This window comes from Myxocyprinus asiaticus, chromosome 36 (assembly GCF_019703515.2).
Source record: "Myxocyprinus asiaticus isolate MX2 ecotype Aquarium Trade chromosome 36, UBuf_Myxa_2, whole genome shotgun sequence".
Classification (NCBI taxonomy): Eukaryota; Metazoa; Chordata; class Actinopteri; order Cypriniformes; family Catostomidae; genus Myxocyprinus; species Myxocyprinus asiaticus.
Genome location: NC_059379.1, coordinates 23,854,792 through 23,868,512, shown reverse-complemented (window position 1 = coordinate 23,868,512; position 13,721 = coordinate 23,854,792). Strand labels below are relative to the sequence as shown.

The window sequence follows — 13,721 nt, the reverse complement described above, 5'->3', positions numbered from 1 at the left end:
ATTTGTTGAAACCAAGCTGCCAGAACGACTCTTTCTCTACTTCCTTCACATTTTGCGATGTCACACTGTGGTAGACATTTGCATCTGACTGCCTCCACAACAACACATCAGTGCCTTCCTTTTAATATACAGTTTTGCAGAGCAGAATTATGGACCAATGAGATTTCACAGTGGGCGGAACTATCTGAAAGCAATTGAAGCAATAGAAACCAAGTTAGCGTATTCACATAAGGACAGTGCACATTTCCCATGTAACATGTTTTTCTTCCTAACGTGTTTTTTCTATGTTCCTAGAATTCCTTTTAATTTTATTGAGAGCCACACTGATTAAAATAATACTTTTTGTGGCAGTTCACAACAATCCAGAAGTAATGGAGGGACATCTTTTAAACTTTGCTTTATTCTTCAGAGGGTGGGTTTAGTTTCAAGGGCTAGGACTGTGATTATGGTTTTGTTGATGAAAGGGGCTTACATCAGATTAACCTTTGTCAACAGGCAGACACGGGAGCAGGAGACACCACCCGACTTCTTCTACTTCTCCGATTTCGAGAGGCACAATGCAGAGATAGCAGCATATCATCTAGACAGGTAAAGGGCTACTTACCTGGAGCCATAATTGTCATTAAAGTCTACACATTTTGATTTGTCTCTGCATGTATATATGTATGTATGCATGCATCAAATGCCACTTACAAAAAATTACTATGGTATTGGACATGAAATCCCACGGTATTCTTTGAAGTAAACCATTCAGAACCAGAGTATTACCGTTTGAAACCATCACTGTGCCATGGTACTACCACAATACTTTTTTGTAGGGTGCAATACATGTTTGATAACTCTATTTCTGCCCACAACATACAGTATGTATCTCTGTGGCAGCATTTGTTGACATAAGAATGTTTAGTGTGCATGTGACTGCACATAATGCTTGTGGTGTGTTCTGCATGTTTTCAGCACGTTTAAGCTTGCGTTTATATGTATGTGTGAAAGTACATTTTGTGAGTGTATGTTGGGGCAGTAAGCAGCCTGAAACCTGCAGTTTAACACTCATACAAGACCAAATCCAGAGAGAACATAATTAATCACTATGAAGGAACACAAACACATCAGTCTGTATCTGATCACTAATGGAGCTCCATCCAACAATGTCTGCTTATAGTGATGTAAAATGCATGGAGTTGATAGTGAAAATTCAATGCATCTATTGTGGAACTTAATAGTCGAGTATTATTATTATAATAATACCCAGTTATACAACAGTTAATTCTGGTCCTCTAATTTTATTGGGCAAGTGGCATTCTAAGAGTGCCGATATTTAGTGTAACAGCACTTGGACACTTCCCTGTTTGTATCACTGAGCTGGTCCATGTTTGCGGCATTTCAGACAGGTTATTAATCTGTGTGTTGCTCGAAGACGCAAGTGTTGATCCTGCTTTGGTTTTGTTTGAAACTATTTTAGCTAGCGGAGCAATAATAGACATAATAAATAACCATATTGTGTCTAAAGCCCTATTTGGATAGAATTAGTTTTCTGGACACTGGTCTGTAAAGTAATTGTTACAGACTAATCCCAACATCTGTAATGTTTAATGTCAATTTGCATGGGATTAACAATGTTTGTAGAAATTGCCGAGATGGCCATGTCTTCGTCAATTACGTATTGTCGTCATGCCAAACATATTACTTTTAATGCATTGTGTGTTGGGAGATGCATATGTTAGTCTAGGCAAGCTACTGCAGAAGAAATCATACCTAAATTTGCCACAAGCCTAAATACTCCCATAAGTGGTTTGCATTTTCTTACTGTTTTCATATTGCATCTTCTGGCTCTGTGTTTTCACACAATAAGGTACAATGGGGCTAAAGGCACACCTTAAGAAATATTAGCTTTTTTCTGGTCACAAAGTGTATCAAGATTAAAGAAATACCTCACACCTGGAGTAAAAGGCTCCCTCACTTGGTGTAAAAGGCCCCCGGGAGGTTATATTGATATAGTGTAGATACCGGGGCAATAGTTATAGGGCACAATTTGTCAACTTATGCAAATATTTTTGAGACAGCAATATTATTTTTTTTTTTTTTAGAAACAAATTATAAAAGATAATGCTTATTAACACTAACCACTTCAGAAAAGGGTGCATATTTTCTTGTTCATTTCAATCACATTTGACATTTCATTACATTTCAAGTATTCTATAAACATGAATCTCCACTGTGATTGGATCAGTTAATGTGAGTCCACTTTGTACATTTTTCAAAACAGTTCTATTCACCCCACTTAAGATAAACAATGGGTTTAATGGGGGCCTTTTGCCCCTGCAACAGGGGGGCTTTTACCCAAAATACTATCTTTTCACTAATTGGACAGTTGTTTAATTATTTTCTTTTATATATATATATATATATATAATCACCTTGAACAAAATTGAAAATGACAATTAAGTATTTTGTCTCAAAATAAATGTGAAAATTTCAAGGATATTCATGAGCTATATACAGTAAATTTGCAACATTTTAAAAATGATTAAATATTAGATCAGATCAGGAAAATGTTCCAGTGTATAGTGACAAACAGGTGTTTAGGAAAGTCCTGTGTTAGTTTTTGATGCTATTTAATGTTTTGAGAGAAAATAAAATCAAAGGTGCCTTTTACCCCAGGAGGGGCCTTTACCCATTTCTTATCCAAACATTGGGTACAAACTTAAAAAAATAAAATAAACAGCATCCAGGAGCACCCCCTTAAAAAAGAGAGTTCAAGGCAAATTTTCCACAAACTTGTCGCAAATTCGCCACTGATTTTTTTCACATGCAAATGAGCTTTGCGGCAAACTTGCTTCAAATTGTCCTTTGTTGCCAAAGGTTTGCAGTTGGTTCACCACTACCAGTGAAGAGCTGCAAACTTCTGGCAAGCATTTGTGGCCAATCACAAGCTCATTTTCATGTGAAAATAATGAATGGAAAATTTGTGGCAAGTTTGCAGCCAGTTTGCCAGAGCTCTGGATTTTTTGTAAAGGCCTCCATATTAAAAACAGTGCAAAAATTCAAGAAAACTCCTTTTTCACAGGAGATTGGGTAATATTTACACTTACATTATATCAATTTGCACGTGATTAGTGTAAACTGTGGTTATTTTACCGGCCGTTTTATAGAAGGTAAAAGACGCTGTAATCTTTACCAACATGGGGACAGTCTGGAAAAGGTCTGGAAAAATGACTGATATGACCGATTTGCACAGGCTTAAAATCTAATTTTTTATTATATTACCCAATATCCCCTTATAAAAGTAATCCTATCTGAATAGGGCTTAAAAGTATAGAACAGTTATAGAACTGTTGTATAAATCAATATCACATGAGCAAGAGTGCTGTTGTACTAAAGATCAGCACAACAGTTATTCAGTCGTAAGTATGAGCTAATCATAACTTTGCTTAACAGATCAAAAATAGACAAAATGACTGTCCGTATTGTATCTGAAATGTAAGTTACTCAATATTAAGTTCTTGTTTATAGTACTATTGTATAAAAACAATATCATACTCGCAATCATGCTGTTGTACCAAATATTGGCATAGCGTTGATTACCTGTGATCATGCTGATATTCAGTACAACAACACTCATGCAGCAAGTGCGATATTACTTACTCCATGTTTATTTCTTATCCAAAATGCATTTCATTACCAACAAACCCAGATGCCCAATCAGCTTCTGGCACATATATGCTTGACTGTCCCTCCAATTACATTTGTCTTCTACATATTTCTGGAAATAATTATAGACCCAAAATTATCAAATCACATACAGCCAAATTGTCTCCAATTTTCAGATTTCACAACATTGCTTTATTTAGTAAACAATCGCAATCATTCAATTCATTGTCAAATGAAAAGAACAAATATTTACTTTATGAATTATTACAATGATAGGTCATTTCCACCTTCAGCTTTTTCCCTTCATTTGTTCACTTTGATTGGATGGGTGTGAACGCTCTGTAAAAATCCCTGACACGGATGGTGTGTTACAGTGTAGTTCAGTGATGTTCTCTCCCCGGCACTGGCCAGCACTGTGTCAAACTGAACCCAGCGTGAGTCATGGGCACAATATCATTATTCAGCAGGCCTGGCCCAGATGGGCCTGGTCCTTCTTGCTTACGTCTAAACATCTGGCCGGGAGTAAAATCCACCCGGTGCACACAGGCATGCGTGTGGGTAGAAAGCACAAACCAAGACGCATGAAAAAACGCCTTCTTTTCTAAATAAAGTTCATCTGGGTTAGGCAAAAGTGCAGGTTGTTATTTCTATTTTAAAGCACCATCACCCAGTGGGCCTCTGTGTCCTCACAAGCCCACCACGGCTTTATCTGACAAGGTAATGTTATTTATCTGATTTTAGTGGATGGGAAACGCTCATTGTAGTGTGGCTTTAAGGAAGATGACAGTATTGGAGGAGAGTGGTTTGAAAGGAGCTTTCATTTGTCCCACGGTTGCCTCTTGAGTAATGTATTGTACAGAGAGTGGAGAAGAACGCTTCTGCACACAAACTCTCTCTGTCATCTCTGTCAGCATGTCTATGCAATTAGAAGCTTCAAGTGCTTTTATCCCTTAGGCCCCCATCCATTAGTTGTTTTTCAGGGTGATTTTTTTTAAGTTGCCCTGTCAGCAGAAGGTATCCACATACATACAGCACGCAAGGTGAATAGGTTTAAAACATGAATGAGCAGATGGTAGAGTACTTACACAGATCAGTTCATACAAATATACCAGCAAGCTGTATAAAGAAAGAAAGAAAGAAAAAAGAAGAAAGAAAGAAAGAAAGAAAAATGAAAGAAAGAAAGGAATGAAGGAAGAAAGGAAGGAAGAAAGATTTATGTTTCTAATTAAAGCTATTGATTTACTTCAGTACATTTTCAATTCAGCAAAAAATACATGGCTTAATTTATTGCTGAATTTATTTGCAAGGTAAAATCAGTCAGGGTACTGATTTGTTATTAAAAAGTTGCTTAAATGTATTTGATGTAATATGGTTTGAGCTCCATCTAGTGGTAGAAAATATTCCTAATCTTACCTGACTTTGGATCTTCCTCAGTTTGCTGTTTGAAACAATATTGTGCTTTGAGTGGATTCTACGTCATATATGCACTACTGTGCAAACGATTTAGGCAGTTGTGAAAAATTTTGTATAGTATGTTTTCAAAACTTATGCCATAAATATTTTTTATTTATTAATTAACTTTGAACAAAATGCAGTAAAAAATAAAAACACTAAATCAACATTTGGTGTAATCACCCTATGCTTTTAAAATAGATCTCCTAGGTACACTTACACACAGTTTTTCAAGGTTGTTCCAATCCTCTTGGCAGGGGCGGATCATCCAATGGGTTTTACGGGCATGTGCCCAGGGGGCCAGGCCACTAGAGGGCCAACGTTAGCAAAAAATAAGGCTGATGTAAACACGGAGATGGTGCGCAACAGCGAAATGCGTTCGTATAGTGCATGGTCATAGGGTAAGAACATTCCGCTCCGACGACTGGCTGGCCCCAGCAAAACTGCAAGCCCAGGGGCCCGGAGTACCTTAATCTGACACTGCCTCTTGGAGAACTTGCCACAGTTCCTTTGTCTATTTAAGCTGTCGAAATTGCTTCTGTCTCTTAATTTAATCCAAGACTGACTCAATAATGTTGAGATCTGGGCTCTGTGTGAGCCATACCATCTGTTGCAGGGCTCCTTGTTCTGCTTCTATTCAATTTGCAAAAGGAATGTTTGGAAATCTAACACTTATTTTAACTATTGATGCACTAAAGCATGTATATATATATATCCATGTCTTATTGATTCATCAACAGGATCTTGGATTTCCGTCGAGTGCCGCCAGTGGCTGGGCGACTGGTGAATATGACCAAAGAGATCAGAGACGTGACCCGTGACAAAAAACTGTGGAGAACATTTTTCATTTCACCAGGTACTTACCAACCACCATTCACCTCTCTCGTGAGTCTGTCTGTAACCACGCCCATCCTAGTTATCAATTAAATCAATGTACTGGCTTAAACTGGACCCACCATTGGTCCATATAATGCTTAACCAAGCAAGATAACAATTTCTAAGCAGGAATTTAAGCTAGAATTTTTTGTTATTCAGTCATCTTAAGTTGTGCTTTATATTTTCTGTGCTTATCTCCAAACATTTTTGGAACAGAACTTATCTCATTACCTAATGAGTAGCAACTGTAATTTTCTCCCACTACTCTAAAATTCCAGCAGATGGGGCAGTTTGTTTTAAAGTCATTGACCAGTAAGACATCTGATTGGAACTATTCCCTTTGATGGGCTGAAATTGAGAAATGTGTTTATATTTAAAAAAAATTGCACAAAATTTTAAGAGCAAACACAGCATTTAAATGTGTTGAACTCTCTTTATCATACATTTAAGGTGGTTTGTTTGACCTTTAATGTATATATCATTTGTGTTTTGTTTTTTACTCTCTATTATCCCTTCAGCCAATAACATTTGCTTTTATGGTGAATGTTCATACTACTGCTCTACTGAACACGCTCTGTGTGGGAAGCCTGACCAGATCGAGGGCTCTTTAGCAGCCTTTCTGCCAGACCTGGCCTTGGCCAAGCGCAGGACCTGGAGAAATCCCTGGAGGAGATCCTATCACAAGCGAAAGAAAGCAGAGTGAGTATCACACAGCTCTCATTTTATTTATAAAATTGATGAAGAAATGAGAACATATGCAAGAACACCAAGGATTGCAAATAACCAGTCAGATCTGCAAGAGGTCTTTTATGTTTATTTTAAAATAATAATAAAAGCCAAGCATAAAAAAAAAAAAAAAAAAACGTTTCTTATATCTCTGTGTTAAAGGGATAATTCATTTAGATCATAAGCAACTCTAAACCCTGTTAAGTTGGGCCTCAGCCCCTGCATCGTGCATCTGAGCCCCCCTAAAAAATATTTTGTGTGATCTGATCCCTCTTCATGTTTACTGAAAACATTGCTTGAATTATGAATTCTCCCCTTACTGCACCAATCCTTCAAAACTTTCAAGAAATAATTGTTAATCTAGAAAGGTATCACACTTCTCACACTATAAGTAAGAAACATGACTCACTGGTCTCAACCTTATCTCACTTTATGAGGGGCTCAGGTTCCCTAAAGTTGAAATCTCAGAATCGCCTTGATAAAAAGGCTGAAATATAAAATATTCACTGCAAAATATTTTTTGAAATAAATAACATTTCATTATTTCAGGTTTTACTCTCTGTTTCCACTCATAAAAACCGAATGAGTGCACTCATTAGTGGCTGCGGTACTGTAAATATAGTGCAACATGTGGCAGGAAGACAGACACCGATTCAACTGAATGGGAGAATATTAAACATGCAGCACATTGCACCTTCTCAGTTCTAACCAGCCAGTTTAGCCTCTGACTAACCGTCCTGCCTCTTGTTACAGTGACATCCATAAATGCTGTGTTGTTTTTCTCTGTAGAGTGTGTGTGTCAGTGTAAACTAATGAGGTCTGTGTTTGTAGGTGGGAGGTGGATCCAGACTACTGTGAGGAGGTGAAGCAGACGCCACCCTATGACAGCGGCACTCGCCTGCTTGACATTATGGACATGACCATATTTGATTTCCTCATGGGTAAGATGATTTTAGAGAAGTGAGCCATTTGTATGTAAACAAGTCATAATTCAATCAAGGCATTTTTGTAATAAATGTTAGCTTGTTATGGTGTACATTATTTTTGTCCTGTATTTCTTCAAAGGAAATATGGATCGTCATCATTATGAGACATTTGAAAAATTTGGAAATGAAACTTTCATTATTCATCTTGATAATGGAAGAGGGTAAGGCAGTACATAATTTTTTTGGGATGCATTTTCACAGTACCATATATATCAATTGAAAATAGCATTATAAATTCATTATTAATGTGCTGTTTACATTTTGAAATGTAATAGTTATTTTCTGTCTGATTTATCTTTTAATGTTCAGCTTTGGTAAACATTCTCATGATGAGCTTTCCATACTGGTGCCTTTGAGTCAATGCTGCAGGTTAGTATTAACTCGAAACAAAGAAGAATTTATTAGAAGAATTTGTCAACTCACTGCAAGCAGAAGTGTCATGCCCATTTAAACTGAGGTAGCACATGCCCCACCAAATTTTCGACCAAAATAGATTTCAAACTTTCAAAAAACAAAAATTGTTTGCATCTTTGATAATTAAGTTGCATGATCATATCACCCATTCACAACCACATTTGGTCAGTCCAATGGAGTCCCACCTTCCATAGATCTTTTGCTTTATACTGAAAATTCTGTCATCTGTTATCATTTACCCACTATAGTTATTTGAAACTTGTACACAAATTCAGTTTTTATGAAAATATAATAAGAAGTTCATATAGCAGTTTTGCTATAAATATAAATTTAATATAAAACACACACACACACACACACACACACACACACACATATATACAGTACTGTGCAAAAGTCTTAGACACATAAGATGCTTCACAAAAGCATTTGTCATAAGATGGTTATTTATATCTTCAAGTTTAGTGTGTCAATAGGAAATATAAATGTTAGACTCTCAAACATTACTTTTGCAAATAGAAAAGATTAGAATAGAAGAACAGGGAGCCCTGCAACAGATGTCATGGCCCCCACAGAGCCCCCCACTGAACATCGAGTCAGTCTGAAATTACATAAAGAGACAGAAGCAATTGAGACAGCCTAAATAGATAGAAGAACTGTGGTGAATTCTCCGAGAAGCTTGGAACATCCTATCTGCCAACAACCAAGAAAAACTGTGTCCAGGTGTCCCTATGAGAATTGGTGCTGTTTTAAAGGCAAAGGTGGTCACACCAAATATTGATTTAGGTTTTTTTATGTGTACTGGACTTTGTATGACATTAAGTGGTAAATGAAAACTATTTATGGCATTATTTTTGAAGACATCCTCACTATGCAACATTTTTCACAAATGCCTAAAAGTTTTGCACAGTACTGTATATATATATATATATATAAATTGCTATCTGAACTTATAAATATATTAATTAAATTATATATGGTACAGTACTTTGCAAAAGTCTTAGGCACACTAGATGTTTTACAAAAACATTTGTCATCTTAAGATGGTTATTTTATATCTTCTGCTTAAGTGTGTCAATAGAAAATATCAATTTTAGATTTCCAGACATTCCTATTGCAAATAGAATAGAATTGAAGTAGAACAAGGAGTCCTGAAACAGATGGCATGGCCCCCACAGAACCCAGATTGAATCAATCTGGGATTACATGAAGAGACAGAATCAAGGGAGACAGCCTAAATACATAGAACTGTGGCAAGTTCTCCAAGATGCTTGGAACATCCTTTCAGCCAACAACCTTGAAAAGGTTTAAAACCCTGTTTTAAAGGCATAGGGTGGTCACATCAAATATTGATTTTTTTTTATTTATTTTTTTATTTTGTTATTTACTGCAGTTTGTATGGTTAATTGTTAAATTATATTTTTCCATGGCATTTTTGAAAACATCCTTACTATATATAAAATTTTTCACAACTGCCTAAAACAGTACTCTCTCTCTCTCTCCTTCTATATACTGTATATATATATATATATATATATATATATATATATATATATACTGTATATATTCATATATTTGTGTATTTGTACATATAATATATATATACTTATATGGATGGATGAATGGATGGATGGATGAATGGATAGATATGATTCTGTGTCCCCTTACACGCCAAACGAAAACTTTAGGACTAGACCAACACTTCTGTAAAAGAAATGAAATTGTTTGAAAAAAAAATTCTGCTTCGGTCATGTCCCATGTCTTATTTTGTCTCATGTCTTTAAAATAGGTGCATGACACATCTGACTGCAAGAGTGTTTCCAAATTTTGCCATATTGAGATTTTGTGTGATATTTTTAATGTACATAAAGTAATAAATCAAATATTTGAATGATTAAAAGTTTGGTGTAATATTGTTAAGGTATTAGTAGTGATTCTGACTTACTGCTTGACCCAGGTTGAAGAAGTCCACCCATTTAAGGCTTCAGCTGTTGGCTAAGGAGGAGTACAAACTGAGTGCAATGATGGAAGAAAGTCTCCAGACAGACACGCTCTCGCCGATCCTCATTAGGCCACATCTAGAGGCCATGGACCGCAGGTTGCGCCTGGTGCTCCAGGTACTGGCCGGCTGCATTGAGAAGGAGGGCTACAGCAATGTAGTAGAGGATGACATGGGCGCAGAGGGCATGGATATGGGCACAGTCCCACAGAGGTAGTGGGCACAGACTGATTAGGTGGCCCTGTTGGGTCCTTTGAAGTCCCACCACAGCTCTATAGACCATGAACGTCTTGCAAGAGATGCTCTTGTTGATAAACTCTGAATTCAGTGAATTCCAAAGACTCATTCCTCAACCAATGGACCATGTGTTTAAATAAAGATACACAGTTGAAAGAGAAAGTTTGAGAGAATGTGATCTGCAGTCCTGCATTAATTTAATCTTAAATGTAAACTGATCTTCATACTGTAGGTCATAACAAGTGTTATAAAGCAGTGGTTTTCAACTGGAGGGTAGCAACCCAAAAAATGGGTTACAGACCTGTTCTGGTTCACAAACAGCAGGGAGAAAGCAAATCTAAATCCAAATAGTGAAATAAATTCTATAACAATAATAAATCCTAACTGACTCACTTCCACAAGTGCCCCATTGATTTGCACAGGTTATAATGTTGTTTTAACCAAATTTACCAAATTATAAATGTTCCTATTCAACCCACATCATGTTAATAATTGTACTTACTGCTTTGGCTTTTGCAGTTCTTGGTAGGCCTAACATTAATTACTTTCAATGTTTGATTTTAAGGATATTTTTGTTACCTTTCTACAATTTTGCCTATGATAAGTCCCTACTTGATGTCTAATGTCAAATCTGGGTCCTGAAGCAAAACCAGTTTAGAACCACTGTTAAAGGATCAAAATAAATACATGCAAAATGCTTGAACATCATTGGTTCAGTAGTTGCTGTCATTTTATTTAAACTTTAGAGATTAACGAGTGGTATCAAAAAAAAAAAAAAAAAAAGAAAAAACTGATGTGCAGGACAGATCAACTGTTACAGTGAATGTTTGGCTGAAGGTTCAGTATTTGCAGCAACAGAAGATAACCTTTTACTCACATATCAGGTCAAACTAATGAGGAATGACAGATTCCCAAACGTTTTTGCCGCTGTACATTTGAATGACATCTGAATATATGTGGACATTCATGTTTTTGCATAAAATGAGGTATTTTGACTCTCTCCATAGCAAGGAGGAAAATGAGGAACTGTGCATTCAAAAATCAATTCATTTTACTTTACTGTACCTTATTAAGGACAAAAAGCTTTGAGTGAAGGGTGAGTTATCTCCAGAAAATATACTACCCGTCTGCCATGTTATAGATGATCAGAGCTTATTTATTGAGTTTCATATTCATTTTTCAACATGTCAGTCATACCATTTTCATTTCTATACATGAAATCAAAGAGGTAGATTCAGCGTAGTACATTAAACGAGTTGCAGTATTTGTGCTAGCAAGTAGATAAGTGACGATGTGTAGTATGTATAAAAAATATTGACAGTTTATTGGATTTCAGAAAAACATCCTAAACATTTAACAACTTGCATAATTCTGGCTTAGTCTAATCTCTTTACTAGCACATCAAATGTAGTAAAAAAAATAAAAAATTAAAAAAATTAAAAAAAACGATATTCAAACATCAATAATCAACATTGTTAACAGTGTGATTGCTGCATTTCTACCACATTTGACCCCAAAATTTTTACTTTAAAGGGGCACAGTGATGCTGATTATGTATAAACCTACAGTATGGATCATTGTAAAATTGTCATGCTATTAAACTGACACTAAAACAAAATATGTTTTAATGTGCTCAGAGGAGTATGTGACTGATGCTCCATAGGTCTAAATGCTGGTATACCCATCTCTAGTCCTATACATATGCTAATACAGCAGTCTATACCTTTTCTAAATCTTTCAATCACATTAGAAAAACACGAATCAGCTAATTTAATTGGCCACAAACTTTACAATGGATACTTTTATCCATTTAGAATTGCTGATCTGTTTGTAAAAAACAATGAATTGATTTATAGTAGCCCAGAGTCATAGGCAGTAGCACAAAGATCATGTTTGTTTTGCTGATTGAGATATTTTTTTAGAATTATTTTGTACAGTATATACTGTATACTCCAGTGTATGTATAGACATTGCATGTACATTATAACATTAAGTGTCTTTTTAGTTCAGTGTGGGGAGAGTTTGGGCGTTTATGTAAAGCTCTCAGCATTCTTTGCTGTGCTACAAATCACATTTGTATAACTGCTGAAAAAGTTGTGTAAATACTATGTGAATCCAGTGCCTGTGCAATTATAGAAATACTTGAATACTCGGTTATGTAGATAACAGAGTAATCAGCAGAATAAATGTGGTTTATTATATCATGGCGACATTAGAATTTATAGTGAGGGGATGGCTGCTGCTGGGCAAGTATTTTGTACATTGTTTTGATGTTTCCTTTATTTGTACAGTTAGTATTTTCACATTTACAGAGGAATACAGTGTCTTTTTGTTGTTGCTACAGTACTTTATTTTGTCTCTTAATGGGAATTTTTGTGTCAGTTTTCCCCTGGTTTTGGTGCAATAAAATGAGAGATTCAGCAAATGGTCTTATACATAGAATTTTATTTTATTTATTTATTTTAATTTTGTAATCAATTAATGTTGTTCAGTTGCAGCGTATGATACCTAGAAAAAAAACTCCAAAGTGGAAAAAATGAAACATATAATTTTCAATGAATATTGGTGCCCACTGACCAGCCTTAGAACACTCCTCGATATAAATTTATCAAAACAATATTTAATACAATTTTAATGTGATAATTATGTGATAATTTCTGAACACTGGAACTGCTTTTTATTTTTTTTGTCAGAAAAATTAGGACAGCGTTTTAAACTTTTTAGCAAATATGTTTTCTTCCATTTAAATGCTTTAAAAAACATCTTTGGTGATAAAAAGTTATAAAACTATGTACCTTGAGAAAAAAAAAAGGTCATATCAACTTATGGTCAAGCTCTTTTTTGGAACATGGTAGCTGGTTTGTTACTGGTCAGAGTGGGTCTATCAGCCCTAACCAGCTTAACTAAGATGGTCTACCAGGTCAATAACACCCCACTCGCTGGTAGTCCAATCATCTAAACTGGCTAATAACAATGACCAGACAGAGAATCAGGCAACCATAAAACCTTGTGTTTGTGCTATAGCACAGCTACAATTGGGCTATTTGGAAATGTTCAGGCTCTGACTGTTGTATGACATGGTTCATGTTAGCTCATAATAAAATAATTAAAGGGACAGTTCACCCAAAAATGAAAATTCTCTCATCATTTACTCACCCCCATGCCATCCCAGATGTGTATGAATTTCTTTCTTCAGCAAAACACAAATAAAGATTTTTAGAAGAATATCTCAGATCTGTAGGTCCATACAATGTAAATGAATGGTGATCAGACCTTTGCAGCTCCAAAAATCACATAAAGGAAACAAGTAATCCATAAGACTCCCGTGTTTAAATCCATACCTTCAGAAGGTGTGGGTGAAAAAGAGAACAATATTTAAG

The 13,721-nt window shown here is 35.7% G+C and overlaps 1 protein-coding gene across 1 annotated transcript in view; it reads left to right on the top strand.

The window, feature by feature from the left end:
* Positions 1–13,460, top strand: part of LOC127426778 (extracellular serine/threonine protein kinase FAM20C-like) — a 63,340-nt gene extending 49,880 nt beyond the window's left edge. The window contains exons 4-10 of the mRNA XM_051673807.1: positions 496–588; positions 5,844–5,959; positions 6,498–6,678; positions 7,537–7,646; positions 7,771–7,852; positions 8,001–8,060; positions 10,063–13,460. Coding sequence (XP_051529767.1) covers positions 496–588; positions 5,844–5,959; positions 6,498–6,678; positions 7,537–7,646; positions 7,771–7,852; positions 8,001–8,060; positions 10,063–10,321 — 901 coding nt within the window. The 3' untranslated portion in view covers positions 10,322–13,460. The remainder of the gene's footprint in view (positions 1–495; positions 589–5,843; positions 5,960–6,497; positions 6,679–7,536; positions 7,647–7,770; positions 7,853–8,000; positions 8,061–10,062) is intronic.
* Positions 13,461–13,721: the final 261 nt, after the last annotated feature.